The sequence below is a fragment of the Falco biarmicus genome, chromosome 8, assembly GCF_023638135.1.
Source record: "Falco biarmicus isolate bFalBia1 chromosome 8, bFalBia1.pri, whole genome shotgun sequence".
Classification (NCBI taxonomy): domain Eukaryota; kingdom Metazoa; phylum Chordata; class Aves; order Falconiformes; family Falconidae; genus Falco; species Falco biarmicus.
The window spans coordinates 46,723,634-46,751,330 of NC_079295.1; the positions used below are offsets into that span (position 1 = coordinate 46,723,634).

The 27,697-nt window shown below is 39.2% G+C and overlaps 1 protein-coding gene across 10 annotated transcripts; it reads right to left on the reverse strand.

The window, feature by feature from the left end:
- Positions 1-812: 812 nt before the first annotated feature.
- On the reverse strand, positions 813-27,589 carry MATR3 (matrin 3). 10 transcript variants are annotated; one of them, XM_056350628.1, is made up of 17 exons: positions 27,168-27,426; positions 25,709-25,815; positions 24,309-24,376; positions 18,097-19,170; positions 13,585-13,646; positions 13,023-13,064; positions 12,645-12,748; positions 11,578-11,630; positions 11,027-11,152; positions 10,273-10,398; positions 9,919-10,089; positions 8,521-8,652; positions 7,356-7,399; positions 6,485-6,875; positions 4,424-4,817; positions 3,701-3,822; positions 813-2,075 (listed from the first exon to the last, which is right to left on the reverse strand). In XM_056350628.1, exons 4-17 carry the CDS (start codon positions 18,985-18,987, stop codon positions 2,025-2,027), a joined length of 2,709 nt encoding a protein of 902 aa, XP_056206603.1. In that variant the 5' UTR covers positions 18,988-19,170; positions 24,309-24,376; positions 25,709-25,815; positions 27,168-27,426; the 3' UTR covers positions 813-2,024. The 10 variants fall into 10 exon arrangements, with proteins under 10 accessions (XP_056206603.1, XP_056206606.1, XP_056206601.1 ...); XM_056350631.1 differs by lacking the exons at positions 24,309-24,376; positions 25,709-25,815; positions 27,168-27,426 and adding an exon at positions 27,512-27,526; XM_056350626.1 differs by lacking the exons at positions 24,309-24,376; positions 25,709-25,815.
- Positions 27,590-27,697: the final 108 nt, after the last annotated feature.

Here is a 27,697-nt window from a genome sequence, read left to right on the forward strand (position 1 = left end):
GGAGACCTTCAAAATAAATTCTTATCTACCATCTTTAGAGAGAAGGGGATGACTGCCAGACACTGAAGCTTTGAAGTCAAGTCCTCTGTTTGGCTGATGAACTAAGCAAGCCTTTGAGACAGAGGAATGACAAATGTCATCATAAAGCAAGTGGGAGTTCAAGTACATCCTTGTGACTTAGCCAAAATAGAACTGACTGCAGGGCTGCTGTTGTTTGCACTTTCTTTCAGGGGCCTTGGAAAGCTGTAGTTTTAAGACCATATCACTGCCTTATATTTAATCAATTTCATACAAACACAAACAATTTTGCATACTAATGTGTGTCATGTAGAAAGCTGTAACTTATCTTTGTAAAAGTGCAAAAATGAGTCACTGCATGGGTAAGGTTTTATAATTTGGATATGCTATTTAAATAAAATCTGCACCATTAGCTGCTTATCTGCATTTCACTGCTCTATACAGAGTCCCCAGAGAAACTGCTACCATCACAATAGATGTTTGAAGTCATACTTAATTCTTGCACAAAAGGGACTGAACACCTCCCCTTTTTGTGAGGATGTAGCAGTTACAACTTTACTTCCACAAAACACCATTCTGTGTCTGCTAGATGTATTTGCTTCAGTAAATTCACGAAGATTCATTTGGAAATGCTTCTTGGCACTGCAGCCTCCCTGTTGGCCAACAGAGTGTGCTTGGAAGAATTGTCCCTAGTCATTTTTATCCACATAAACGTGATGTGGCTTGAACTTCAACTTTGATAAAAATACTGTAAAACTCAAGAAATAAAACTGTCAGCAGAATATGCCTACCGGTGTTTTAACAAGTGATATTTTAATTTGTTTGGAAACAAAGGAAAGAGAAAGAAAAGTTATGCAGTAAGCTGCTAAATCACAGGTGTTAAGACATGCAAATTTTAAAAAGAGAGCTAGCATTTCAGTGTGGTATCATGAACACAGGAGTAAAGAGTGCAGTAGACACATTGGTTAACATGCCAAACATCTATAACAGATTACTGTTGCCTAGCCTTGTTTATTGGTAAATCACTTTAGTAACCTGAATTCACAAATAAGCAGTAAATAACAAAAACTACAGATAAACACAGGTTACACATGCAAATTCCTGTTCACATATCACATGTGCAGGTACATTAAGAGCACAGTTCTAAAGATTCTTGATGAAACCAGATTTTAACAAAAACTGTTTTAAAAAGCAGGTATGAAAAAATTACATGTGAAGAATATAAAGGTACCTTTTTTACATTTCAGGACTCAAATGCTTCTTCCGAATATACTAGAGATGTACGACAGCTACAAGATTCAAGTAAAAGCAGGAAGAGCTCAAGAAATAATACTGGTCAGAGAAGTATGGGCATTTACTTTTCACTAAAAATACACGGAATAGCTGAATAGGAAAGTCTATCAAGAGCTTAGAAAAAAAAAAATCACGAAGTTGTAAAGCTGACTAATCACTGATTTTTCTATTTGCTATGTAACAGCAATGACATTAAAAGAAACTGCAATTCAACATTTAAAAAAGCAACTTACATTTAAAGACTTTTCAAAAATGAAATGCAATGACAGCCTTACACTCAAAATTAATACCTGCTAGGCTCAGACTGAAATATGGAATGTTCTAGATAAAATAAAAAAAACAGTGTTACTTTTTATTTTTTATTGAGAATGGAACTGAAAGAATTTCTGAAGCTTGAAAGTAGTAAATTTCACTTAAATGAGGCTTTCTTCCCATAGATGAGCTTTCCACAAGGGTGCAAGATACTTTTCTTTAATAGCTTGAAGTGTCAAAATGAAAACTTGTTGCTATTCTCACATTAAGAACAAATTTTTGTCATTAACTTAACTGCGTATTTTTGCTACAACATTTAACACATGAACAGACCTATAATGCCTACTGTATTTCACTAAACCAAAAAAGAATACAGTATTTCCATCTACTACTTGTACTGCTTTTAAAAAAGATTAACATTAAAAACAAAGCCACTGGTTTCCTTACATCCTTCCTTCCTTTTAAGCTTCTTTCTTTTGCCTGTGGTCTTCTGCCATTTTATCCAGAATTTTCTGTTAAAAGAAAGCAATCATATTTTGCATATATTTAAAGAGTTTGTTATAGTCACAACATCAACAATAGAAACAAATATCCTTTTCAAGTTATAAAATCTGCAAATATTATTCGCAATGGTCACAACAAACAGGACTGGCACTTCTCTGCAGCCTGAAGTGAAGTGGAGCTCCTCTGAAGCACCGCACTATTGCTACGCCACCAAACATACAGCTCGCCACCAGCAAACGCTGCATGGCAGCCTCTGCAAACACTGACCTGGCCCTGCTGTTAATGCTTCCCTAACAGGCTGGCAAGCCAAGAGAATTATTTTCAATTTCGTCACGGGCTTGTGACAGCAATTGTGCCACTTACCTGGTTGGAATTTGCAATCTATGAAGCCAGGGACAAAACATCTCCCCTCCCTAGAGAAGGGTTATTTTGCAAGCTTGAGGAATTTATTGTCACTTCGATGACATTTGGTAGCCGTATCAATTCATCTATTTATCTGCTCTTACTGCTCTCAAAGAGAATGAGGCTCCCTGCTAGAGAACTGCCTTGACATTGTGAAACAAAACCTGTGTTTCCCCCCCTTCCTTACCCCGTTCTAAAATACCAATGTTACAAAGTCATTCAAGAGCAGCTCACTAGTCATTTGTGCCATGGAAAAAGCAAATCATGCTTCATTTAAGTGATGATAAAAGTTAATAAATTTGGATTATTTCCCCCACTTCCCCTTTCACATCAAGTCTTTAAAGTCCCATAGTCAGGTACCTCAATGGAAAAAAAAAAGCAAAAAAAAAAAGCTATGGGTGATGGATGAGGTGGGTTTTTTCTTTCTAAAAGGTTCTGCATGGTAATTGATTTTCTGATCTACTCCTTGTAGTGTTGTTTGCTTTGCGATATTTATTTGTGCCATCTGCCTTCCAGGGCATTCTATTTGTTTAGGGTTCCCTATTATTAAGGGAGAAAGCAAACATTCGGAGTCTGAGATGCCACCCTTCTTTTCTATGAAACCCCCGGGCGTTGTTTTCAGCTCAATAATCAACTGATATGAAATCAATTTATGTGAACACTGCATTATTATTAGAATTTCATTTAGGATTTCCCTTTCTCAGAGGTGGTATTTAAAAAAGCAGCTCACAGTACACAAAGATACAGCAGCAGCATTATGATTCATGCCATGCAATCATGTGATACCTAATCCAATTAGAAATTGTAAAACATGCTCACAAAATCAGAAGTTGCAAATACGGATATTTTTTTAAAAATATATATAGATTTCAGTTTAGGCCCATTCTTAAAGGGCCAACTGAAAGGGATTTAAGTCATCTGTATTTACTCTGTGCCACTAGTTCTAAGCCTGGCCTTTACTCCAATTGGAATGCCATCTTTAATCCAAATTTACAAAAAAGTGCTGGAGCCCATCTTTAAACTGTGTATCCTGTGTATTATTTTCACAAGATGAAGAAAGGTCTAGCTTGAATTAGAGACCTCTGAGAGGTCTAGCTTGAGTTAGAAGTTATAGAGTAAGCCAATTTCCACTGCCTGAAAGCTTTTTTTTTTTTTCTTTAATCCAGTCTCATTCAGATCTATTCCCCAGGAAATAATCACGCCATTTAAAATGAACAAGTTTTTGCCTTACCTTCAACTTTTGATAATGAGGAAGGCTGCTGCAATGGGTCTTTTTTGCAACATCTTCATTTGTGTAGAACAGGGAACACAATTTGCAATAAAACCCTGTTTTGGGTACCACATAATTCACACCTAGAGAAGTAAACACCACAAAATAAACTAAGAGATCTACTCTACATCATTTCTTTTAATGTCATATGTCATTTCAGCTAAATCTTAAAACCATAATTCACTTTACATTAAAAGCTGCTTTATCTTTAAAAGTCCTTGTTTTAGTTTAGTCAAGCCAGGGCCTAGTAATAATTAAATATGTGCAGGCTTTTTTTTTTTTTAAGTTTAAAATCAACCTTTCAGATTAAGGGTCCATTTTATTAGTTCCTTCAAAAGAACTAACAATGTTCTGTGATCAGTTTCTAAGTTCTGAGTATTTAGTATGAATCTAAACTATTACCACTATTGTGATTTGTGCTATTAGTTGAATTTATATTGCTAAAATACACCTCTTCCAATTTAATTTCTGCCTAAGGAAAGTGTTATGAAGAACTGTATGAAAATAAGGGAAAAAAGAAAGAAAATACTAGGGTTAGGGGAGGAGTGAAGAAGGGGAAGAGTAGAAAGCACTAGAATGAAAGGCTCAGAGGCCATGTGTTGCCAGAAATAAAAAGTCAAATGAAATGAGAAATGCTACTTCAATGCACAGACATATTTTGCAAAGAAACAGAAAAAGCCTTACCAACAGGAACATTTGGCTGGTATGGCCCAATCCTAAATTCATCTGGAACAAGAGATTTCTCTTGGACATTCTTTGTTTCCTGTTCATCCTGGGTGTCTGTATTTTCATGGGCATTCTTCTCAGTATCCTGTGCTGTTGCTGTATCAGAAGCCTCAACAGTTTCAGCTTTCGAATTATCTTCGGTTTTGGTTCCATTTTCTATCGTTTCATTTTCCTGCTCTGGCTCCTCAATCTTGTCTACCTTGATTTCTGCCAAACTATCGTCATTTTTGCCAGCAGATTTTACTGCCAAACCTGACTTGCGGAGTTTTTGATGATCCGAGTCTTCTTCATCACCAACCTCATCTAGAGTGACAAAACCTTCCATGCTCCGTGGAAAGCCACCCACGTATCGCTGTTGAGAAAACGTTTTCCTTATGTCAGCTTATTCTTAAATGTTTCCCTCAAACTGTCTTAAATTTCAGCAGAGAAATATCTTCTCCAAATTCCCTGGAAAAATGCTCAAATTCTTCCTTCAAGACCTACCTCACTCATTCAAAATGTTACTCAAGCATGCAGAAGTGTAACAAGCTCTTTTTAAATGTACTCCACTGTCCCACAACCAAGTGTTCAATTTCAGAATATTATTTTTTTTTTTTTGCATCATGAGGGTCCACTGTTCTATCATAGCAACATGTGATCTTCAACTTGAATTTCAGTATCTTTTTTGTTCAATTCTTACTGTGAAAGTCCTTTTAACACGAGTATTTTAATTTCAAGTGGAAGTCATTTTGGAATGCACAAGTTTTGTTTCTATTTGAGACAGTCCTACAAGATCCTCAAATTCATGCCTGCATAAAAGGTAAAACCTTACCAGAACAAATCTGTGCTCACTAATAGTATGACAGTTCATAAAAAATTAAAATTAAGACCTCTTTTTCAACCAGTGGAAAGCTTGGAGCTTCCAAACAAAAACAAAAAACCCAAAACCCAAAACCCACCAACCACCAAAGCTCTGGAAGTCTCTTAACATCCAGCTTCATTATGTCTGAATTCCAATTTTTTTTTTTAAACATTCCTGCAGATATGGAGACATCAGTATTCCACATGCTTAACAGCAATCGTGAGCAGTACTGCAACAGCATTAGCTTTGTATCTGTGCTCTAAGAATGTAGGTCTTCAAGGAAGCAAGTCTGGATTTTGAGGCAGTTTATAACAGATACCCACACAATAAGAAATAATCACATCACTGCTGTTACATGGTGTTGGAATTAATACTGCTAGTGTAACTAGCTTCCTGATGGAAAGATTCCGCCAAACTGAAAACCATGCATGCTTCATTCATTAAGAACAAGGAACATACCTTACTTTTTTGCAAAACAACATGCCAAATCAACAAAGGTACTAAGCATGCTACTCCATATAACTCAACACAATTGAAAAAAGCAGCTGGCAGAACATAAAAAAAAAAATCATGAGTGTGGGACCATCTGGTGAGAAAAATGGAATTCAAAGCAAGTACCCTCTGACTGAAGGCATCCTGAAACTATTTTTCCCCCCTCCACTGAAAACGGGCCTCTGCTAACCACATATGGACTTGCCTACCTTTCTGACTAAGCACAAAGTGTAGAGGTACATACAATTTTGTCCAAGTCTACATTAACCTCAAGTCCCAAATCAGTTTGAGTGTCCTGTTCTGCTCTGTGCTCGGAAGAGTAACTACAGCCAGTCTCACCAGAGACTGCTCAGGAGAAAATAGCTCCTGGCTGCTTAGTATTAGTCAAAAAAGGGGTGAAGAGAAAGGCAAGAAAAACCCCAGGAAGCAACATGGGTAGAAGCCCACAAGTTAACAGTTTCTGTCAAAACAGAAACAGCGATTTATAACTGATTCCATCTGCAAGCTACATCCAATGGGATCTTCCATTTTCTTCACAGGAGCTTTAACACCTGTTTCTCTTCAGACAGGTGTGCCATGCATGTGTTTTAAAGACCCACAGAAAAAGATCTGAAATAGAATGTACTGTGGTGTGCTATTTAAGATAGACAGGGTTTTCCACACTCAGGTACCTTGCTATAGATTACCTTTTTAAGCTTTTTCTTTGTTGCTGGATTGGCCACAACATTCCCCTCAGTTTTTACGGTCACATCATCAGCTGTGTCCTTTTTTTCTTCAGTAGTTACATCAGCTAAATTGGCAACATCTGCATCATCTCCTGCTGAGCTGCCACTTTCTAACAGTGCTGCTGCTTCCTCCTCATCCACTAGCAGCTCATCTTCAGATTCAAGGAGTAAACTCGGCTCATCTTGGTCTGCCTGTTCACTACTTTTAGTGCCCGATGGCTCAGCAGCATCATCTTGTTTCTCCTCTTTCACCTTATCTTCTACACTGCCACTTTCAGGTTTCTGAGTAGCATCTGTTTTAGACTTCTTATCACTTGGAGAATCTTTGCTGTCTGGAGAATATGTTCTCTTTCTGTTAAGAAAAAAGAATACTTGCTTGTCAACCTGAACAGAGCCCAGAAATTACTAAAAAAAGAAAAAAAGAGGTAGGTTATATTTTTCTAGACAAGCCTGAAAAAGATGGTGTTTTAGTTCAGGAAACGGAAGGGTGAGGGGAACCTCGAAGGATACCATTCTTCTAATATGCAAAAAGCTGCTGCAAGGAGGAACTGTCCTTACAAGGTAGGACAACTGCTTGTGGGTTTGAACTGCAGGAAGGCACAGCTACTTAAGGACTGGAAAAGATTTCCTGAGGAGCCTGAAGAGGCTGTGAAAGCGCCACCATTAGAGGAAGAGGGTAGGCAGCATATTAGAAACAGTTAATCTCAGGGCACAACAAACACCACTTTGATCTCAAAGCTTGCCTGACTACTTTTGCATAATTTCTATACTCTGGATACGGTGTTGTCATATTTCCTTTAAACAACATTATGCTTTAGCAATAGGACATTACCTAGTTTTATCCTTTTTCAGCAGTTCAACTCCTTTGTTTGGAATCTAAAATAGAATGAAAGAAATTTGTAATTCCCAGTAGAGTATTATTTATACAACTGTTGCAGCATTAATTCAGACAAGGCAGCACAATTTAGCCAAGCGCTTCCAATTATGTTAATCCACAGGTACTCTTTCACCATGCCCACCTACCCACCAATTAATAAACTGCTATTATGTTAGCCAGGACCTTACCAGCCTAGAAATCCCACGTCTTTATTCACAGTAACCATCAGTTATTCAATACAAAACAAATGGAACATCCTGCTCCAGAATAATTATACACAATTCCTCTTTTGCTTACGAATCGATACAGCGCTGTGCAGGCAGTGGCACAAATCAGTCTTTGTCTGTGCTCTTCCTTACTATTAGCAGTGGGCTACATGTAAAGCTTTAGCAGACTCACAACATTTATGATTTAACTGAATATGAAATTCCACTTGTATGGCAGTTAACATGGAAAACTGTTCAATGAGTCCGTTAAGTATTTGCATGTGCCACAAAGGGTTCATTTTTGGTGCATAATCATGTGCGATACAGATCTCTTCGTACTCCACAACAGAAAGCTTATATTTTTATGAGACAGCTGGACAGTTCAGATTTGTCCTGCTTTTCTACCTACCGTCCTAGTCCGATGGAGAAAAAGTCTTATAATTGCAGAAGTATTAGCCTGGTGTTATGTAAAAAACCCAAACTCATCAGCTAACCCTTCCCTCCTTGACATGAACTGCACAGGCAGAGGTGCAGTTACATCTTAAGTTTTGACAAAGCTTATTCTCCAAAATTAAATCGTTAGACTATCTAGGTAGTTGGAGTTAGTGTCCACAACAGGGATCAAAAAGCTTTCTGGTGCTAAACAAAAAAGGTTTTGGATGGCATCCAACACAAGAAACTCATTCTGTTATTAATACTGCATAGTTTAAAAAGGAGTCTGGAAGGAAAATCCTTTCACTTTGTTCTAGGCCTCATAACACCACACTAAGGCTAAGTAATTGCACTTAAGTGGCCAGAAAAAACTAAAGCAAATTCCATTATACAAGCAGCTCTGAATTCTCCATAAGTGATAACTGTCTTTTACTTCACTTTACACCTTCAACTACAACTAACAAACTAAACACACTACTTACCCTTAACACCAGTTTCTTGTATTTTTCAGATAAATCCACTTTCACACATCTGCCTTGGAACCAAAGCGCTTTGTTGGCACAATGCTCAACCATAGCTAAAGCATCTTCTCTGGTCTCCATCTCAATGAATGCCTGAAAATATTAACACCTGTTAAAAAGAACTACAAAATACACAACACTTTTGCAGCCAAAGCTATTTAACTTATTAAAACACAACATCTCCAAATGCCGAAACAAAATTGTGGGATTTAGCTATATCCCTCCTGTCCAAAATAGCTGTACAGTTTAAAATTTACCAAAGTGCTCTATACACCTGAGCTTTTCAATCCAGTAATAGTCCCATAGAAAGTTCTGAGATTAAACAGGTATTAGAAAAATCTGCAAAACAAATGTCACCATAAAGTAAAATATGATTCCAAATAAAAAGCATCTGGACAATGAAACTCATTTATTTGAAGCTTAATTATCTGGGAATTCCAGGGTAGCTAAGAAACTACCCCAGTGCATCTTACTTTTCAACAGTAGCCCGAAACAGAAACACAGCAACTGCTGGTCTCTAAGCCCTGCTTTGTGAGGCATTCCTCCAAGAAAACAAGCCTAAGTTTGCTGAACAAGCTTTTAAAAACACAGCTGTGCTAAACTAGCATTGGCAGACTGAAGAAGGGCATTCCTGCATCCAATTCAGACAGCAAGGGATTTTATTCTTCTAGTGAAGTAAGGTCAGGGAGGACTTCCTAGGGGTCATACAATAGATTCTAGCAATCTTTCACTCCACAAGTATGGCATTAGGGGATTCAGACAATTGTCTCTTTGAAGAAACACTGGAATTTCCTTTTTAACTCATGGGAGCAGCAAGCTGGGACAGCAAAGCTAAAAAAAAAAAAAAGAACTAAACACACACTTATGTATTTATAGGAACCATATACATGCACAAAGCATTCTGCTATTCACATACAATGTACTATTTTCCAACTTCTTTGTTAAGACAGCCACAGCAAAACTGCTGCTTTTGTCCATTTTTAAGAATGAAAAATGAAGGGTAAACAAAAACCCTCATGTAATAGTGGAATATATTTGTTAATGTTTCACAGGTAATTTTTTTCAGCCTTAAAAAAAGTTCCAAGACTCCTAGAGATTTGCATAACAAAAATGAAGCCTCAATGCTAAATATACCTTCTTCACAGCTGAGGCTTTTTTTTTTTTAAAGCAGCTCACATGACAGTAACATTTCACAGTAAGCTAGACAGAAAAATGCCACCTACATAGACCCCTAATAATTTCTGTATCTATGACAAAGCAGAAAGTCTACAAATGCACCAATTAAAACCACATCACTTCATCTCAGTTAAAAACCCTAGCTTCAAATCTTCACACATACATGTTCCTATCATCAGTTACCTGGCTTTTCATTCTCATGAGTATGTAGTTCTTAATTTTTCCATATGGTTCAGCCAGTTTGAGTACTGCGTTGTCAGAGTATCCCGAGTGAGGTAAATTGCTGAGGTGAATCACACGACCGAGCTCTGGTTTTGGCGGCTCAGTTTTTTGGTCCGGTTTACCCTCGGGTTTCTAAAATTAGAGGGAATGAAATTTTTTAAAGTACACACATAAAATATAAATGTGTAACTGTCCCTTGATTAAGTTGATCCAGCCGAGAAGCACATAAATTAAGAATAACTTAAATGTAATGGGCTTCTAACACTGACTGCTCCAGATTAAAATCAGGCAATTTTAGAAAAAGAAGTGTTTTACCTTTATTCTTTTGTATTTCTGTGACAAGTGGACTCTGACTGGTTTACCAAACACCAGCGCAGGTGTTGTTGAATAGTATTCTACTGCAGCCTGGGCATCTTCAGTGGTCGACATTTCAATAAATGCCTGAAATCATAAAAACAAATTAAGTGCTACTCCTTCAAAAGTTAGTATTTTTGTTTAAAAACTCAAGCTATTCCTTTCTTTCCTGTAAAAACAGGTGCATGAAATACAAAACCTGCTTTTTGGTTACAACATTAACTGACCTGCAAAGCTCGGCATTAATTTCACATACTTTATTTAGGTACACAAATAGAACTGTTTGGTTTGTTTACATTCCACTTAGATTTGGATTCAGAACATTCAATTGCTTCCTGCTTTTTTCTATGATACTGGCTTTTTCCATGCTTCACATTACAACACTGTGTCATATAAACTAAGACCAACTACGTTTTCAGAGAAAATTAGAGCAAGAACAGAATTTGCAAGCATAGAGTATTTTTGAGAAAGCTGTGAACCACCACCAAGAAGGATTTTTTAACAGTATTTAAGTTGAAATGCAGTACTACAGCATTCCTGGAAAGACACGTACTAGTCACTCCTCCTTTCACACACACGACCTTAGTGATACATCTGTCATCTTGCTTGGTAACAGAGTAAGTCCTTTTACAAAAGTTAAGCTTAGACAATAAGCATAAACATACTAGAAGACACCAAGCAGTGCCAACAGCAGTACTAGAGGGCCTAATCTTACCTCATTGATTTTGTTTAGAATCAGGTGATTTGTAATTATTCCAAACGGTTCAACAAGCTGAAGCAGCTGGTATCTCAAGTTCTTTCCCCTCTGGAAATCCATGATGTGAACAACCCTGCTTGTCTCCTATTGAAGGCAGAGCAAGATAACGGAACGTGAAAGAAAATGTCTATCAGCTAACCTTAAAAAGTCTGTCAAGGCTCTGCTCTACTTGTATAATTTTTTAAAAAAATTTTAAATCTTCAGTAGTAATCAAAACAAGATGCATACGGGAAAGGCACAGAACCTCCAGGGATTTTCAGAGGAAAATGCCTGCCATGCCAAAGTGCCTTTCTGTATGTCCATGTCACAGTTTCACCACAAGTTTAAATAGGGTCTGTACAGTTTTGGAACAAAGATTTTGTAGAGTACTTGGCACAATGAAACCCCAATCTTATTCCAAAGCTTCAGTATTCACAATCTATTCATTCAAGAAAAAGCTTATGAAAACAAAAAACCAACCACACAACATAAAATTGTTTAAAAAAAAAAGACAAGTTTTTAATACTAACCACTCTGCCCTTTTGCATGTGTCTCGGTCCCTGCATATTTCCATTTCCAGCTCCTTTAAGAAATTAAAAGAAAGACCAAGCTTAGGTCAACCCTTAAGAACGGTATTAACATGTCTTTTCACAAGTTCTTGTAATCCTAAACCAGAATGACATCAATTTTTACAAACTATTTCATTAATCTGAAAAGGCTGTTCATTTATTTCAGAGCTTTTGTAACTTTAGGTCCTCCTTCCTGATCATTCAGTTTCAGTTTAACATCAGAAAAAGCTGCATTTACTGCTGTGCAGAAATAGCAGAGAATACGTAAAGCCCACTGAAAATCTCTCCTGGTTTAGAGTACAATTTTTTATAGTAAATATATCACAAGATGTGAGATCTCCTTAACTAAGATATACTTTTTACAATTGTGGTTTTAGGTGTAGAAAAAGACTCCCTAGTTTTGGTTCTAAAAAAATCACCAATTCTATCATAATGCCCATCTTACTAGGAAACACCTGAAAAAAGCCTTTCAGATAGTTTGGCTCAAAGTCAAGTTTGAGATGTTTTGAAAAATTAACAGTACTGTTTTAATGAAATAAGTAAGAATGCATCAGCTAAAAATTCCTTTGAAGTATCTGAAATACTTCAGGATGTCAGGATGTCTAGGTAAATTAATTAGTTTTGCTCTTTTTGTCACTTGAACTACTTAAAAAGTAGGAAGTAACCATTTCGGGCAAGAACCTGATTCTTAGCCTGCCTTACTGGGAAGAGGAGGCTTGCATCATCTACTTCCCATTTCTCAGTTGCTATTCAAATCTACTTGTCAAATTCATTTGGAATTAAGTGGGGGCGGTGGGAAACCACTTCAGACACTGAATTCCTGCAAGTTTCACCAGAAAAACCCTACCAACATGTGACTAATGAGAAGACAGATAAAAAAATTTTAGACAGGAAAAAAAAAAGTTTCAGTTCCACTGGTCAGAAAAGTGAATGTTTTGTTGTTCTAAACCACTGGTAACATTGAAACAAGATTAAAAAAAATAATCAAGAACTTAAGTTTTGCAAAAGTAGGTGCCTGTTGATGTTACCTCTTGGCCCAACAGGAGGTCCTCCAAGGTGGAATGGAGGTGGCGGTGGTCCCAGAATTCCTGGTGCAGGATTTGTGGACTGCTGCAACATAAAGGGATCACCCCTAGAAAGAAGGGAAAACATGCCTTAGTTTTAGACCAAAACCAGTGCAAAATTATAAACCAAAAATCTGAAGTTTTCATTCTCAAAACCCCTAAAAAACCCCTGCAGAGCATCAAAGGAGAAGTCAACTTTTGCTACTTTTACTGCTGCTCTTCAGCTAGTAGAAAACAAAGGGCGGTATCTATCTGAAGAGGTGTGTTGTTTCACGTAAAAAGTTAAGAACATCCTCTGCTTCAAATAAAGTTATGAATACTTTAAAATTCATTACTACTTACATTCCATGTCCTGAATCGCTATCAGGATTCCATTCTGGATATCTTAAAAGAACAACAACAAAAAAAGAAATTAAGAAAAACACAATATCCTCTACGTACGTAATAATTTTCATACAATCAGTGATACCTCTGTATGTTAACACAGGTAAAACGCATAGTACCACTGCCCACTACAGGACCACTACAAGAGGCATGAACAGTACCTACGGACAGAATAGAAGTGCTGTCCTTAAAATAAGCTTCTGACACTAATCCGTAACATGCCTGCCAATTTCCAATACAAACTGCACACAGTTTGTCCTACAACAATAATGTGTATAGTGTAAGTGAATACAACAGATTCTCAACCGTTCAAGATCCTCTCTTTAAAACGTTACGTATAGATCAGCAGGATTCAGAAGTTAGGAACCAAGATCCCTTTTTTGTCCTGAAGGTGCTCTTTTTAGTTGTTTCTATTCCCCACAAGGCACAGCATGTCTTCCAAACCTGCTTTGTGCAACATAATTAACCATTTAGTTGTACATGCCCTCATGCCACAAGAATGTTTACTTCAAATTCATACATTTCAAGCAGCAGCTGACAACGTCGGCTGTGAGTCGCTCCATTGATATGATGGTTCCACTCCTGCAGCAAAGTAAATAATTAAAAGTTAACAGCCACACATGGCAAGCCATTTTTTAACAAAATACTGTTGTATAGTGCAGTATCTTCTCTTCTAAGCTGAGGTATCGAAGATACATCGATAACGAAATCTCTTTTTGTAGTGCTTTCAAGACACACTGAAATTGGGCCTACCTCAACTGCTAACCTGGGTAAAAAAAGCATCTGATGAAAAATGCCTTGCCTCTACGGGCCGATCCTGCCTCAGAGGTGCAAAGCGTACCAGGGATAGCTGCTACAGCATGCACGCACATTACTGCGATTTCAACTTCTAGAACTGGATGCAAAGTTATTGTGTCTTCAGTGATTTGAGAATTTCCTCCACTCTCTCTGCTTCGTTCCTCAGACTTTTAAAGATCAACGTGAACTAACCATTCAAGTTTTTAGAACCATAAAGAAGCCAAGAAATTGCAAGGAATTCAGAAAGGAAAGACTGAAAGAAATGAAAGTGCGTAGCTAGGACAAACTACAAGTATACAGGTAAAATATAAAAATATATGACTGTTTGAGGGGAATAATCAAGAAAATAACGAGATCTAAATCAAGATGGTACAAAGGAGGAACAATGTAATTAAACCAAACCAGCCAAGTAAAACACCTTCTGGTTCTGACTTCAGCACCAGGAAGGAATGAGGGTTTTCTACTTTTTCTCTGTAGACTATTTTGATTATGAGGGGAGAGAGTTACTTTAAGAGGAGAAGCATGGGGACTCCTCCTTTATTGAAGTAGAGCGTACAATCTCCACATTCTCACAAGTAACAGAACTAGTTGGTGCTACATTCACATTTGTAAAGTGACAGAACTTCTGCGGCACATCTGCGAACCAGTCTAATTTCCACTCTGCTGCTCTTCAGTAAGCAAAGGGATCAGCAGAGACACACAGGGCGAGTTAGCTTTAGGTTCACAGAGAAGTGAAGGAGAGTAATTCTAGATCTTTGGGGAGCAGTTTTAACACCTGAAGGTTTTCTCTTACTGACTACATTTTCAACTGTGAACACATACACTGCACTGGCCAACTGTTTTGTGTGTCTCTTCTTACATGTGTATTTCTGCTCAGCACCCACAAATGGTTTTTTCCTAATCTCTCATCTTTCCTGATTATTAGTTTCCACCACACTATAGCCATTCTTCTGGACACAATGAGACACTCCTGAGGCTTACTGTAGTGTTTCCATATGCTAAATGCCTACTTTACACTTTCTACAAAGGACAAAAACCTGGATTTAAAGTGCCCCATAAATTACTGTTGTTAAGCTACACTGAAGTATTACTCCATGATACACAAAATATAATGTGGAGCAAGATGAAACCTTCATTCATTTTATCAAGAAGATAAAGTAAAGATAAAGTAAAGTGAGGGCACCACTTCTTGTTAACTGCACAAGAGGTAGGCTCTGCAACTACTGATAAATAAGCTGGCAATTACGATGAAAAAACCCCACCAAAAACCCAAAGCAAACCTACCTATGAAACATCAATACATAAACCCAAAATTTCTTCAGTTTAAAACTTGCTAACAAGTTTTTGTACTATACAACAGAAAGCAGTCCTTCAAACACTAAAAAACCCTCTAAATTTGGGTGCACTATCTGTAAAGCCTTGGTGGCTGGTTCTGCTAGATATAGCATGCTTTGAAGATGTCTTAAGATGTAATGTAAAATATCATAACCTGAAGTAAAAGTTATCTGCAAATTAGAGCCAAAGTTTGGGAGATTTAATTCGTACTACACTTCAAATGCTTTTTAAAAAAGGAGACCTGACATATAACTTAGGACCCCCCCCACCCCAGGAAAGTTTTCAGGAGCTTTTTTATAAAGTGCAATTTTTAATCTGGACTTCCCTCTACTCCCTGCCTCTGTCCAGTCTGAAGCATCACTCCTCTGAGGTTTCAGAGAACTAGGTATTTACAGGCGCTAAAATTAACATGAACACCCAAAGCAGAGAGAATCCAAACTGAGTTCCTTAAAACTCAGATTACCTTTTGTCTCAATTGATGCAAGCAAGAGGACACGCTGTTCTTCAAAAAATTAGGCCAAACTTAAGCACCTAATTTTAGACAGCCCTTTATTAGGGACACAGCCATATTTTTCCTTAGAGATGTACCACCATTTCAAATGTTTAACCTCCAAATTCATCTGCTCATGTTGCATCAGCCTTTTTCTTCAGCAGGGAAAACAATCCCTCCACATCTAACACCTCACTCCTTGATAAAGGCATCAGGATTGACAAATTGCCTAAAAAAACCTGGGGCACAATTTACTTCACAATTAGACAGAAAACAAACTTGGTCTTAAATACATATATCAACATAAAGAAGCTATTAATAATACCAGTAAAATAAAAAGAGGACTAGTCTGCCAGTTTACATTACTCTAAGGGTGTTTTACCACTTGCTTGGGCTTAAAATATACATTTCTGTATTATACACGTCAAGAAAATTTTCTATGATATTTTTATTTGGAGGTGGGAAAAGTGATATTTTGATACTGCAGTGGAAAGTTTACATTGTCCCAGCTAAGAAAAGCATTCCCTTTCTGCTTTCCATAAATTTTGGTTCAGATCAGATTACTTTAAAAGTTACAATCTACTTGATTCAATTTTGTGGGAGACAAAACAAGACTTTCTGTAACTGTTAGATATGCAAAGCAGAGGAAAAAAGGAGAGAAAGAGAAAAATTCTTGCTGTAACATGATTCTGAAATTAGAAACAAAGCCCAAACTTGGGTCATAAGAAACAGATGATCCAATCTCAAATACTTTGTGGTGTACTAGAGTTAAAGTCAAAGCATATTCCTAAAAAACCAGATGTTTCACACCTTACCAAAGAAGTCAGCTACTTAAATTATGCTGTCATAAGAATTTGGTATTTCTCATACCTGGAAAGATACTTCATGCTGGATATCCTTTCAACAGATCTGCATACCAAAGCAAACTAAGAACCACAAGGCTTTAAAATAAAGTGCTAAAAAGAACCCTACTTACAGGATTATTGGTTGCCATCTTCAAGGGCCTCAGAAGTTTATGTTTTCAATCTAACCAAATGAAGTCCTTTTACAGAACTGAGCATGGCATCTAAACTGTTAGCACTTTAAACCTTTTATGAAAATACACGTCAAATACAGGAGACAAGAAACCTGGATTACTGTGATTTTTTAAAATATAAAAGTAATTAAAGCAACACAAGTTCATAAACTGTCAGATCAGCTGGAGTTACACAGTGTGCGCTCTAAAGCTGGTTTGATCATTTCCTTGCAGGTACAGATTAATTCTCATTTCAAAAAGATTACAGATGTACAGAAGCAGCACTTTTTGAGAGGTAACTGTAAATAAATGGTTAGTAACAGCAATTCCACATTGTATCAATTTTATAGTAACAGCATGTATTCTATTTTCAATTGAAGGCCTTCAAGCTAATCAGCCACTAATTGTGACAAGAGGGCCACTGTATTAGCCAATTAAATTGCCTAGTATACTGAAAATCAGCAAGATGAGTAAAATTGGACAAGCTGAAGGTGAGAAGGCTCTGAAAATAACGTCTGAATAAAACAGGCCATTTTGAGTAACCTGCTACCTTTGCAGAGAGTTGAACTACTCACGAATAAACTAAGAGGGAAGTCTCAGCATACTAAATATACCCGAAGATCCACTCTACTTGTGAGCCAAGTAAAGAACACTACTACTAGGAACACAGAGCAGGATACTGCAACAGCAGACTGATTGCTCAGAGAGTCTACAGGGATAGATGCAACATGTGACAATAAAAAGTGAGTCTGAAGTGTCTAAGAAAGTTGTGAAAAGGGAGAAAAATGACGACAAATTTCAGCCATAGTATGAGATAGAGTGTTAAAGTGAAATTAAAAAGGCAAGAATGAGCTAATCTAAAACGTGGTTTTTACTTTTGCAAATAAGTTCCAGGGCTCTACATTAACTCTTTCCCTTTGGACAGGGAAAAAGCAGAACTCTGCAAGAACGCATCTTAACTACATATAAATCAGCAATCAAGACAGATGTGGAGGAGAGCTGAAACTAGCTTCCTGAATAGCACAGTAGATACACTGCAAAAAAACCCCAAACCAACAATAAAAAAACCCACCCAAAAACTGCTTGAATGCCAGATGTTTGTGGTTAAGAGAACATGTAGATGTAAAATATAAATAAGATATCCCAGTAGATGATAGCTGTTTTGACTTGAAGCTAAGCAATCTGGGCAAACAAAACACATTAATGTAAAGCCCTGGTTTACAACGTTTGTTAACAATTACCTTGTAAATAAACCAAGTGCCTTTTTCACTCTCAAACCAACTTTCAGATCATTTCAAAAGCAACCAGGCTATAGAAATAATTAAAGAAATAGGTAAAAACAGAACAGATACTACAACGTAAAGGAAAACAGAAGTATCTGGTGCATAACTCACCTTATTAGAATGAACTGGCATATCACATATAGAGCACAGATGGGGATAACCCTTCGGTAAGAATCCATGGAAGTCTTCAATATTGCTATTTGGAGGAGCACCTCTCTTTTTCTCAAAGAGAGATCTCTCAGGACCAGGACCACGACCCATTCTGTCATACTCACTGTCAAATTTATGATAGTTATGCGAAGTCTCACCATAAAAAGATTCATCCCTACACCTTTCTCCATCTCTTAATCTGTCATCTTCATAATCCATTCTGTCATAATAACCAGATTCTTGAGAACGACTTCCATGGTCATAGTCAACCACTGGGTTGAGACTAGGACCACGATCATCAAAGCTATCTCTTCTAAAATGCCTTTTTTCTTCCCAATCATCCCTAGGTACTCTGTATGGTGGTTCCCGTGTGGATGATCTGCCATCTCTACCATAACCTTCTTCAGCTCTCCTCCTTTTAAGTTGTAGAAGGATCTGAGGCAAGTTTTCAGGAGTGATCTTGTCCTCGGGATAGCGACTCAGTTCATCTAAGTCTCTAGCAGACAGACCAAAGCTGGCCAAAATGTTAGTGGCCTGGTCTGCATCTCCACGGTGCTGAGAAGACAAAGGGAGCGGACCTCTACTTCCAATGTTAAATATAGACTGCAAATTATGGGAAGAGGTACTACCAGAAGACAGTGCACTATGAGATCCTTGTTGGTTCAATGAAGAACTCATTCCAAGATTCATTAAGCTAGCAAGGCGTGCAGTACCCTGGTTCATCCTTCCAAGAGATGCTGGCATATTTAAAGACTGGGTAGCAGCAGCAAGAAGGCCTATTCCTGCAGAGAGGTCACGCCCATGACCTTGTGAATCCCTACTCAGAGATGACTGCTGGAATGACTTGGACATTGTAGAACTATAGCTCGTCTACTTTATGGATCAAAAAATTTCCTTTTTTTTTTTTTTAAAGATGGCTGAAAAGAGAGCTCACACTAGAAAGCTAGGCAAACTTCACTTCAAAAATGGTAACGCCAAGAAAGAGGATCAATAATGACTGCAGATCTTCTTCAAGCTGAGAAACACCAGACAATTCTGTAGAAAAACAAGCAGGTTTAGTCATAAATCCCTTTAAACAGATGCAGTTTTAAACTTATGCATCATGTTGATCTAAAAAACATTAAAGATCTCAATCTTACAAGGCTTTTATTACATAACTTAACAGGTTCAAGAGGTACCCAGAACCTACGTATATTATTTCAGATAAAAATACAGCAGTGTTTCCTATACATACTACTCCTCTTCTACAAAAAGCTACTTTCATACTGAAGACAAGTGAATTTCAGAAGTTTGGGATGTCTGAAAGCATCTAAAGTTTACTAGCACATAAGCCTTGATCTCTGGTTAATGGTTTTGTTTATAGCCTATATTACTGTACTGTGTCTATGAGAAGACCACAAAAAAATTAAGCTCATAGAATCCAAGATGACTTTGGCATATAATACATATTTGAAAACGAAACCTATACCACCACAGAACAGGACGAGAGGAAGTTAAAAGTAACTGAAGTTTGGGCAAAAAGTTTCCGCTGTTAAGATCTGGTAAATAAGACCAAACATAATATTTAATCTTTATGCAGTAAAATTCAAATTACTGATGTGAAGACAGATGTGAACAAGGAAAATAAGTTTTAAATTTTGCAGGAAGTAAACAAGACCTCTTGCTCAAATTGCAGTTATACCGATAATAGCACTTAGAAAGTGATTCTTTCGTGTTACATTGCAGCTGTGACATCAGCCTGTACTCTCAGACCACAAGCATCAGGCTTTGTACTGGGATGGGAGAGCTAAGGAAAACCCTGCTCCTGCAGAAAGAGATACTAGGTGAGTCAGGAGATGGCACGACGCCCCCAGCCAGCCCTGCAGGACACCGGTGTCTGTCTCTTACCAGCATACTGCTGCCTTCCTTCAGGCCCAACACTCTGATAACCATGACCACATGTGGTAGTTAAAGATCCTGAAACAATAGTCATGAGAGAGGTATCTGCCCTTGGATCCCACTAAAAATACTAAATATTTGGGCAGTTTTAACTAAACTGTATTATCAATATCCACAGTGTATTTTATGGTGTAATGGATATACTTCACAAGACTTTTTTTTTTTAAGTGCAGAGCAGAAATAAACTGTAATGCTTCTCCCCATACTCTTTCAGCCTTGGCTTAAGTACACAAAATGTAAAGCAATTCAGCACACATGAAAAAATTCCACCCGGAATATGTTGTTCTTGGGTCCCCGATGAGGTAAAGCCCTTTCAAATCTCTGCAGAGCAGTTTTGCTTCTCCAGCACTGCCGCTCAGATGCACATGAAACACAATCACTTGAAAAAGAAACAGGCACAAATTGCATAGCTCCAAATCAGTTTCTAAGAGAACAGGTACACTTAGAGAGGAATGGAAAGCACAAAATTAAAGCAAGGATTATTCCTTGAAGAGACCAGTTCTGCAGAAGGCAGTTTCTCTTGTACTGGAAACAGAAGAAAAAAGGTCAAGGTTATGAGCATGTCTCTGTCCCAGCTGCCTTCCCAATCCAGGGCCCTATTTCAACAGCGCAAAGTTTTTTCTACTTTAAGTTGAAAAACACTTGCATTTTCTTTCTCAGTAGCAGCATGTTAAAAAAAATACGCATTTATGTAGAACAAGAATGGATTTTATGCGAGATATATAAAGTACACAAAACCCACACAACTCCATCTTTGAAAAGCAACTGCTTTATCCATCTTGCTACGTATCCCATTATCAGTGTATCTAAACTTATATTTCAGCTATGCTTTTAAAATCCACATACATTGCAGTCACTTGAAGTAAGCTTAATTGTGTAACATTTGGTTAAGAGTTAGAGATCAAGAAACATGGCGATGGAATTAAGTTTAAAAGTATCTGAGGCAGAAGACAGAAAAGCACTGCAAAAAGCTTCAGAAGAAAACAATAAAACAGGAATACAGGGAGAGCAGATGAAGCAAATTTTAAGTGAGATATCCAGGACAAGCTGACCACACCAGAGAACACCTAATAGAAAGCATTTAAGAATTACATTGTAAAAATGAAGACTCTTTAGAGTTCAAACACGAGAGAAAAAAATATTCACCTGGGTATTGTGTTTTATCTTACATACATTCAGTAATCATCAAAGTACTTTATGACAATTTTACAAGGTAACCCTTACTCTTTCAATCTTTACATATAGATTTCCTTGTAGTTCATTCACACACTTACAGAACTGAACTTACTACGTTCATCATAAAATCAGGTATTCCAGAGGGCTTTACAAGCCTGACCCTGACAGTGATTCAGCAGTCAGCCGTGTGGTCAGGAAAGCCACGGTGGGTCCTGCTGCTAATGCAAGGACCTGCACTATTAGTTTTCACTAAATCAGGAAAGTTCTCCACTTTTCAAAAACACCCTTTCTCTTTGAACAGATGCTCACTAATCCCAGTCACAATTTGCAATTGGGACTTCACTGTCCACTGCTCAGGAGAGATTAGCAGAGAACAAAACCCATCACATCCCAGTCTGGCACAGACCTGGGCTGCAGAGAACCCGATTACATGCCATGCTTTGACCCCACATACACATGGAGGTTTTACATAACTACACTGTGCTGCTGCAAACACCCACAGAAGAAAGCAGCAAAGGGAAAAATAAAAACAGAAAAGATGGGGGGGGGGGGGGGGGGGGAGGAACCGAGACAAAGAAACAAAGAGGAACAATCTATGAAAAAGCATGAAGTGGAACAGTAAGACAATTGTATGATGAAGACAGACCATAACATTGGCAGTTGGTGCGCTAGCCAGTAAACTGCCCTACACCTAATTAGGTATTTGAGTGAAGTACTTACAAAAACTAAGTTTCCAAGTTATGCTAAAAAAAATATCATTTATCACTGACACTGTTTATCACTGTCATCTTGCAGTTGCTGTACTCTACTCCTAACCATCCCAATTCTTTAAGATCAGATGAAGACAACAAAATAAGGGCAGGGGAAGAGGTCTAAAAATCCCACCAAAGAATGTTTAACTTCCACATGGTCAGGTTTAATATGTGATTCTAAGACAGCATTTCATGTGTTGATCACTTCTGAAAGATTTCATGTCAGTATCTGATAGAGACAGGTTCCCACAGACCAATGCCAGCTTTTAAGCGGGTGTGCCATCAACTGAGTCACAGCAACAAGATGAGTATGACTGAACAAAGCTGTCTAAAGATCCAGACATGATTTAGCAGAGTTGAAAGTGTTATGCTAATTGTTCTTCATGTCATTTCGGCTTTACTGGGAACAGGCTTTCAGATACACATTTTTAAGATCTGTGGACAGAAATTTGGCCATATTAAGATTTGAAAATATATAATATAAAGCAATCTTGAAAAAAGTTGAAAGTCAAAATGTTACTAGATTTCCAGACAAATGTGGACAATGAAAAACCCACGTTTTATATCTATCAAGTTGCAAAAGAGTTTTCTGTAAAGGCAGACAACAAAAATAAGAAATTTGAATCCTACAGAATACACTGCTACCAAATAAAGGCCAAAATGCAGCTGATTTTCATGTAAAACTGATTTTCAATAAAGGTTACAGGACTCTTGCTCCACATAAAACTGTTTTCAGGAACAAAATTAATATTTAATTCAGTGAATTCTTGGGATACATTGATCATGCTGAACACGGTAGCTTTAGATTACCACCTTTTATGGAATACCAGTAGGTCGAAAATAATTCCCTAGCTCCCTATTCCTTCTACCACTCAGTTGTTTTTAATCTGTGCATACATATTGTAGCTTTAATATTAATCTTGCTTTTAGAACAACTCATCTTTTACTCGTTCTTCTTCCACTATTTATAGAAAATTCTCAGCAATTAAAAAATAACTGTTTTCACTTTCTAGTCAGTTTCACTTTCACTTCACAACCAGATTGACTCAAAACACGTGGAATTTAATCAAATAAACTCAATTTTGGTAAAAATATGAAATAATCTGCAAGCTGAAAAAAACCACACCCCTCAGTTTGTAACACACCACACCACTCTGGAAGACCGTACACGCTTTGGGGAAAAAAGTCTTGAAGAAGTTTCACATCCACAACCGTTTGTATAAAAACCCATGGATTTTTCTTCTCCTCCTTTATGCGTTACACCAGGTGCAGCAGTCCCTTTTGAAGCAATCTATTCTGCTATGGAAGAATTTGCATGCTTCTCAGCAAAACTCTCCAACATTATGGCAAAAAGTTACCGACGGAAGAGATCTGGAAGTCCAAGTGACAAATTCAGACAAGACAGCTCCCCACGTTGCTCTGAGAATTAATGGTAGTAAAAACAAGAACTCACAAGGAAATTGGAAGCAGATGTTATCTAGGCCCTGAAAGACCAAGTCTAATGAATCTGAAATCTATGGGATTAATTGTGGCTTGGACAATAGAGAACAGGCCATTGTCTTTCCAAAGGCAAAGGAGGAATTGTTTAGCAGCCCTAGACAGAGAAAACACAGATCATCACCCATTTCAGGTACCAGTGTTCAGAGTGGCTATTTAATGTCGCTGTTTTGCCTGCAAGAAAACAATTCCTCTTGTTCAACTATCTTCAAAGGCCATGACCTCAATAATTAAGCAGCACCTGGCACACCGGATGCATGCACTTTTTCTGTGTGCATAGATTAGACGACCTGTTTCAGGCAGAACAACTGGAAGAGTCTCACTTGTTAGGATTATGTTCAGCTTCATCTCAGCGACTTGCTTGATCAGAGGAGCACACAATCTAAGATCTGAAGTTACTGTAACAGACGATTGCTTTAGAACAGAAAAGTATTACATATGAAAAACATTTATAAAATGGGAAATTAAAATGAATAGCAATTAAGAATCTTAAAATAACTTACAGATTTCAACATCTGAATGCAGAAAAGAGCATTGCAAAAAGAGCATTCAAAAAAAAGCTCATTTCCTACCTCTGCTCATTACAGAATTTATTAAAATTCAAGCACCCTTTCTGTAAGAAGTGCATGGAAAACAGTGCTTTTACTCCTTTACAGAAACAACATGAATGAAAAAAGGGTCCAAGAGTAGTACAGAAAGAGTAAGAGAGGCAAAAAATGTGTATTTTTAGAAAGAGAAAACAGAACCAGTCAGGGACATGCTGAAAAATTGCTGTCACATCTACTGACCACTCCATAAACACACAATTACCTCTATGGCTTCCACGCGCTCCTTCCTACTACTTCTACGTCCACTCTGCAACTTTCAGAGCTCCAACTCTACAATAAAACGGATGTACAGAAGTTCCAACACCTATGAAAAGCTCCATGAAGACATTAAGACTTGGTTCAACAGAAGTCACTGCAGAATGATGTAGGATCTCAGACTGGAAGCACTGGTAATAACGATGGTATGTTCATGCACTTGGCAAACCGAGGAGATAATCACTATTCATTCACATCAGTTGTGGAGATGAAAAGCCACACAGGCACAAAAACTTTGACAAAACCCACAGAATATACCATAATTATTAAAAAAAAAAAAATATCAGGTCACACAAAACGATCCAAAGCCAGACCAAATCAGAATTAATTACAGCAACAGAGAACCAATTCTACTTTTTTTAAAAACAAAACCAGAACACTTTTGTATTCTTATCTGGTAGGTGATTAAAAAGCCTTCTGACTAATCAGTGAATTTAAGCCTGCCTACAGGCATTTCCAGGGCTGGGATGAAATTGCATTCTTTCCCAGCTGAAATCTTGCATGAGGTTGCGGAGATGTATTCTAGCTGCAGAGAAGAATCAAGGGACTGTTTGACTGTTTCACTGCTCAAAATAAAACCCCTCTTGTTTAAGTTATGACCACACAATATGGTACTTACACACTCGCAAACTAAGTTCACTCAGAAATACTGAGAGGTATTCACTTTTGTTTTCACAACTTGTTGACAGAGCAACAAGGAAGAGTGCAAATAGCATGGAGGGTACAAAAATACACTGATAAATTATTTCCATTCAGTTTATTTGTTAATTTCTTCGCAGCTTTGCTTACAACAGCTTCTCTCTCACATCTGCTGAGCTACCCAGAACACTGTCAAGTATTAACTACAAAATATCCTCACATTCACCAAAACTCTCAGCAGAGATGTGTGCAAGTCAGAGAAGGGCAGTAGACAATTATTTACTTTAATTCCCACCAAAAGAACATTTTTATTTAAGTGTATTCCTGAATAAACCAGGTGGCAATCATACTTCAGTTGTATGGATTGTAATACCACGGATACTTAATTTAGTTTAGAGCCTTACAGACTGACTCTTCTCCCCTCCCCCTTAATTGGTTTTTTGTTTTTACCTTCAGGAACATAGATATTCACATTTTAAAGATTCATTTAGGATTTTCTCTTTGTTATTCTTCCCATCACTTAGTGTGGGGATGTACATAACACCTAGATATGTGCATAACACTGAAAACTTCAGTTTCCAATACACAGTAATTTTGGATAGCTTCTCTAAAACACTGAAAGAAGGCTTGTGACACTGCAAACGTCAGAGGAATCATTAGGAAGTGAAATCTGAATGACAAATTACAGAATTTTGATCATCTCCTTACCTAGTGCCCAATGTAAAACAATGGGATATTGGGTTGCCACTTAACACTCAGATGTACAAGTCTCAAGTGCCAGTATCCTCACTCAAATTTAATTATTCCGTGTAGTTCTGTAATAAACAATTTTGTGAGGTTTTTGGTAAAATTCAAGACAGATATTCACCAATTTCTCGGTAACACATTAAAATGTTAATATATGATTCACTGCATTTTGAAAAACTAACGTAAGACTCTAATATGCTAAAGTTTTCAATGTATTAAACGTGTTTCCAAATTCAGGAAGATTAAACCACTGCATCAAGAGATTCTTTATAAAGAAGTATCAGAAAACGCTCCCCGTTCCTCTTCTGAGGCAGGAAAACCACAGACCGGCCGAGAGCCGCGTTCTCAGCAGGAGCTGCTCTGCTGGAAGTCAGGACCACCTACACCACTGACAGTTCGAAAACACTTGAGAATTTAGGGCTGAATAAAAAGGATACAGACCGTGCAACGATTTAAAACAGTATCAGGTACTTTTTTCCCAAAGGTATGGTTCGTCGAAAGGAAAAGAGCCGTACATTTAGGAGGGATTTTTCAGCTTTCTTTCTATAGCATAAATGCTTCGTTATCAGAACAAAGTGGTTCTTCAGGTTCCCAGAAAATTCTTTTTAACTTTTGCTTATTTTCACCACAGGTGAAATTTGTATCTCATTACTTTGACTCAGGAAACAAAATATGCGCTTTTTAAAGCGGAGAACGTTATTAATCCACCACAGGAGGAGAAAAAATTAATAACCCTGCGGCATGATTTATAACCGCAGCTTAAACTGTATGAAAGTGAAACTGAGTAGAAAGAAGAGTCAAACGGATGCTTCCACTGTCAGTATTCTTAATGCTCGATTCATTAATTCTTAACGCCAGATAAACATCAAACCCAGCAGTTCTGGAGAGTGACGGCCCTCCCCGTGGGGGAGGCCACACGCCGTGGGGAGGCGGCAGGCCCGGCCGCGCTACCGGGGCGCTGGGCCCGAGCTCCAGCCGAGGGCGAAGCGCCGATGCAGCCGGGTCCACCCCGGGAACACGTTTTCCCGAGCGACCGATGTGAAGCCCTCCCGCCGGCCCGGGGGGGGGGGGGGCGGCCAGGGCAGGGGGCCGCCGCCGAGAGCCCGCCCTGCCGGCAAGGGGCGCCGCGGGCCCGGGCCGGGCCGCGCTTTGTTCGGGCCCGCCGGAGGCCGCGCGGCCGGCCCGCAGTACCGCCAGGCAGCGCGCGGGGGCGCCGGCGGGCGCTGCGGGCGGCCCGGGGGCAGTGGCGGGGCCGCGGCACCGGCCTGCCCGGGCTGGCCGCTCCCGCATGCGCGCCCAGCCCGCTCCCCCCCGCGGCCGTTCCTAACGGCCGCTTCCCCCCCTCCCCGCGGAGCGGCGGCCGCCCGCGCCGATTCCCAACATGGCGGCGGGCCGGGGGCGGCCACAGCGCCGCTCCTACCTGCGGGCCGGCGGGAAGGGAGCGCGGCGGCGCCGCCCGTTCGCTGTCGCACCAGCGGCGGGGGAGGGAGGGAGAGAGGAAGGGAGGGACGGAGGGAGGCGGCTGCGCGAACCCCGCGCACGTCTCGCCGCACTCGCGAGAGCACGCCCGCCCGCAGCCCGCCTGCTCACGTGCCCGGCGGCCGCTCGGCTCGACTCCGCTCCGCGCCTCCGCTCCGCGCCGCTCCGCCCGGTGGCGACGGCCCCCGCCCCGCCCTCCGTGTGTGGATGTGGCCCGGCGGGGGGGCGGAGAGGGAGGCGCCGCCGACCCAGTTCTCGCGAGAGGGGGGGGGGGAAGCCGCTCACCCTGATCTCGCGAGAGCCCCACCGCGCCGCGCCGCGCCGGCCCGCTGCTCGGCCCCCGCTCATTGTCCGCGCGCTCCCGCGGGGGCGTATGGGAAGGCGCTCGGGGGCGGGGCGGGGCATCACTCGCCTGGCCCCGCCTCTCGGCCGGCGCTGAGGGGGTGCCCGGGCCTCTGGGTTCGCGGCTGC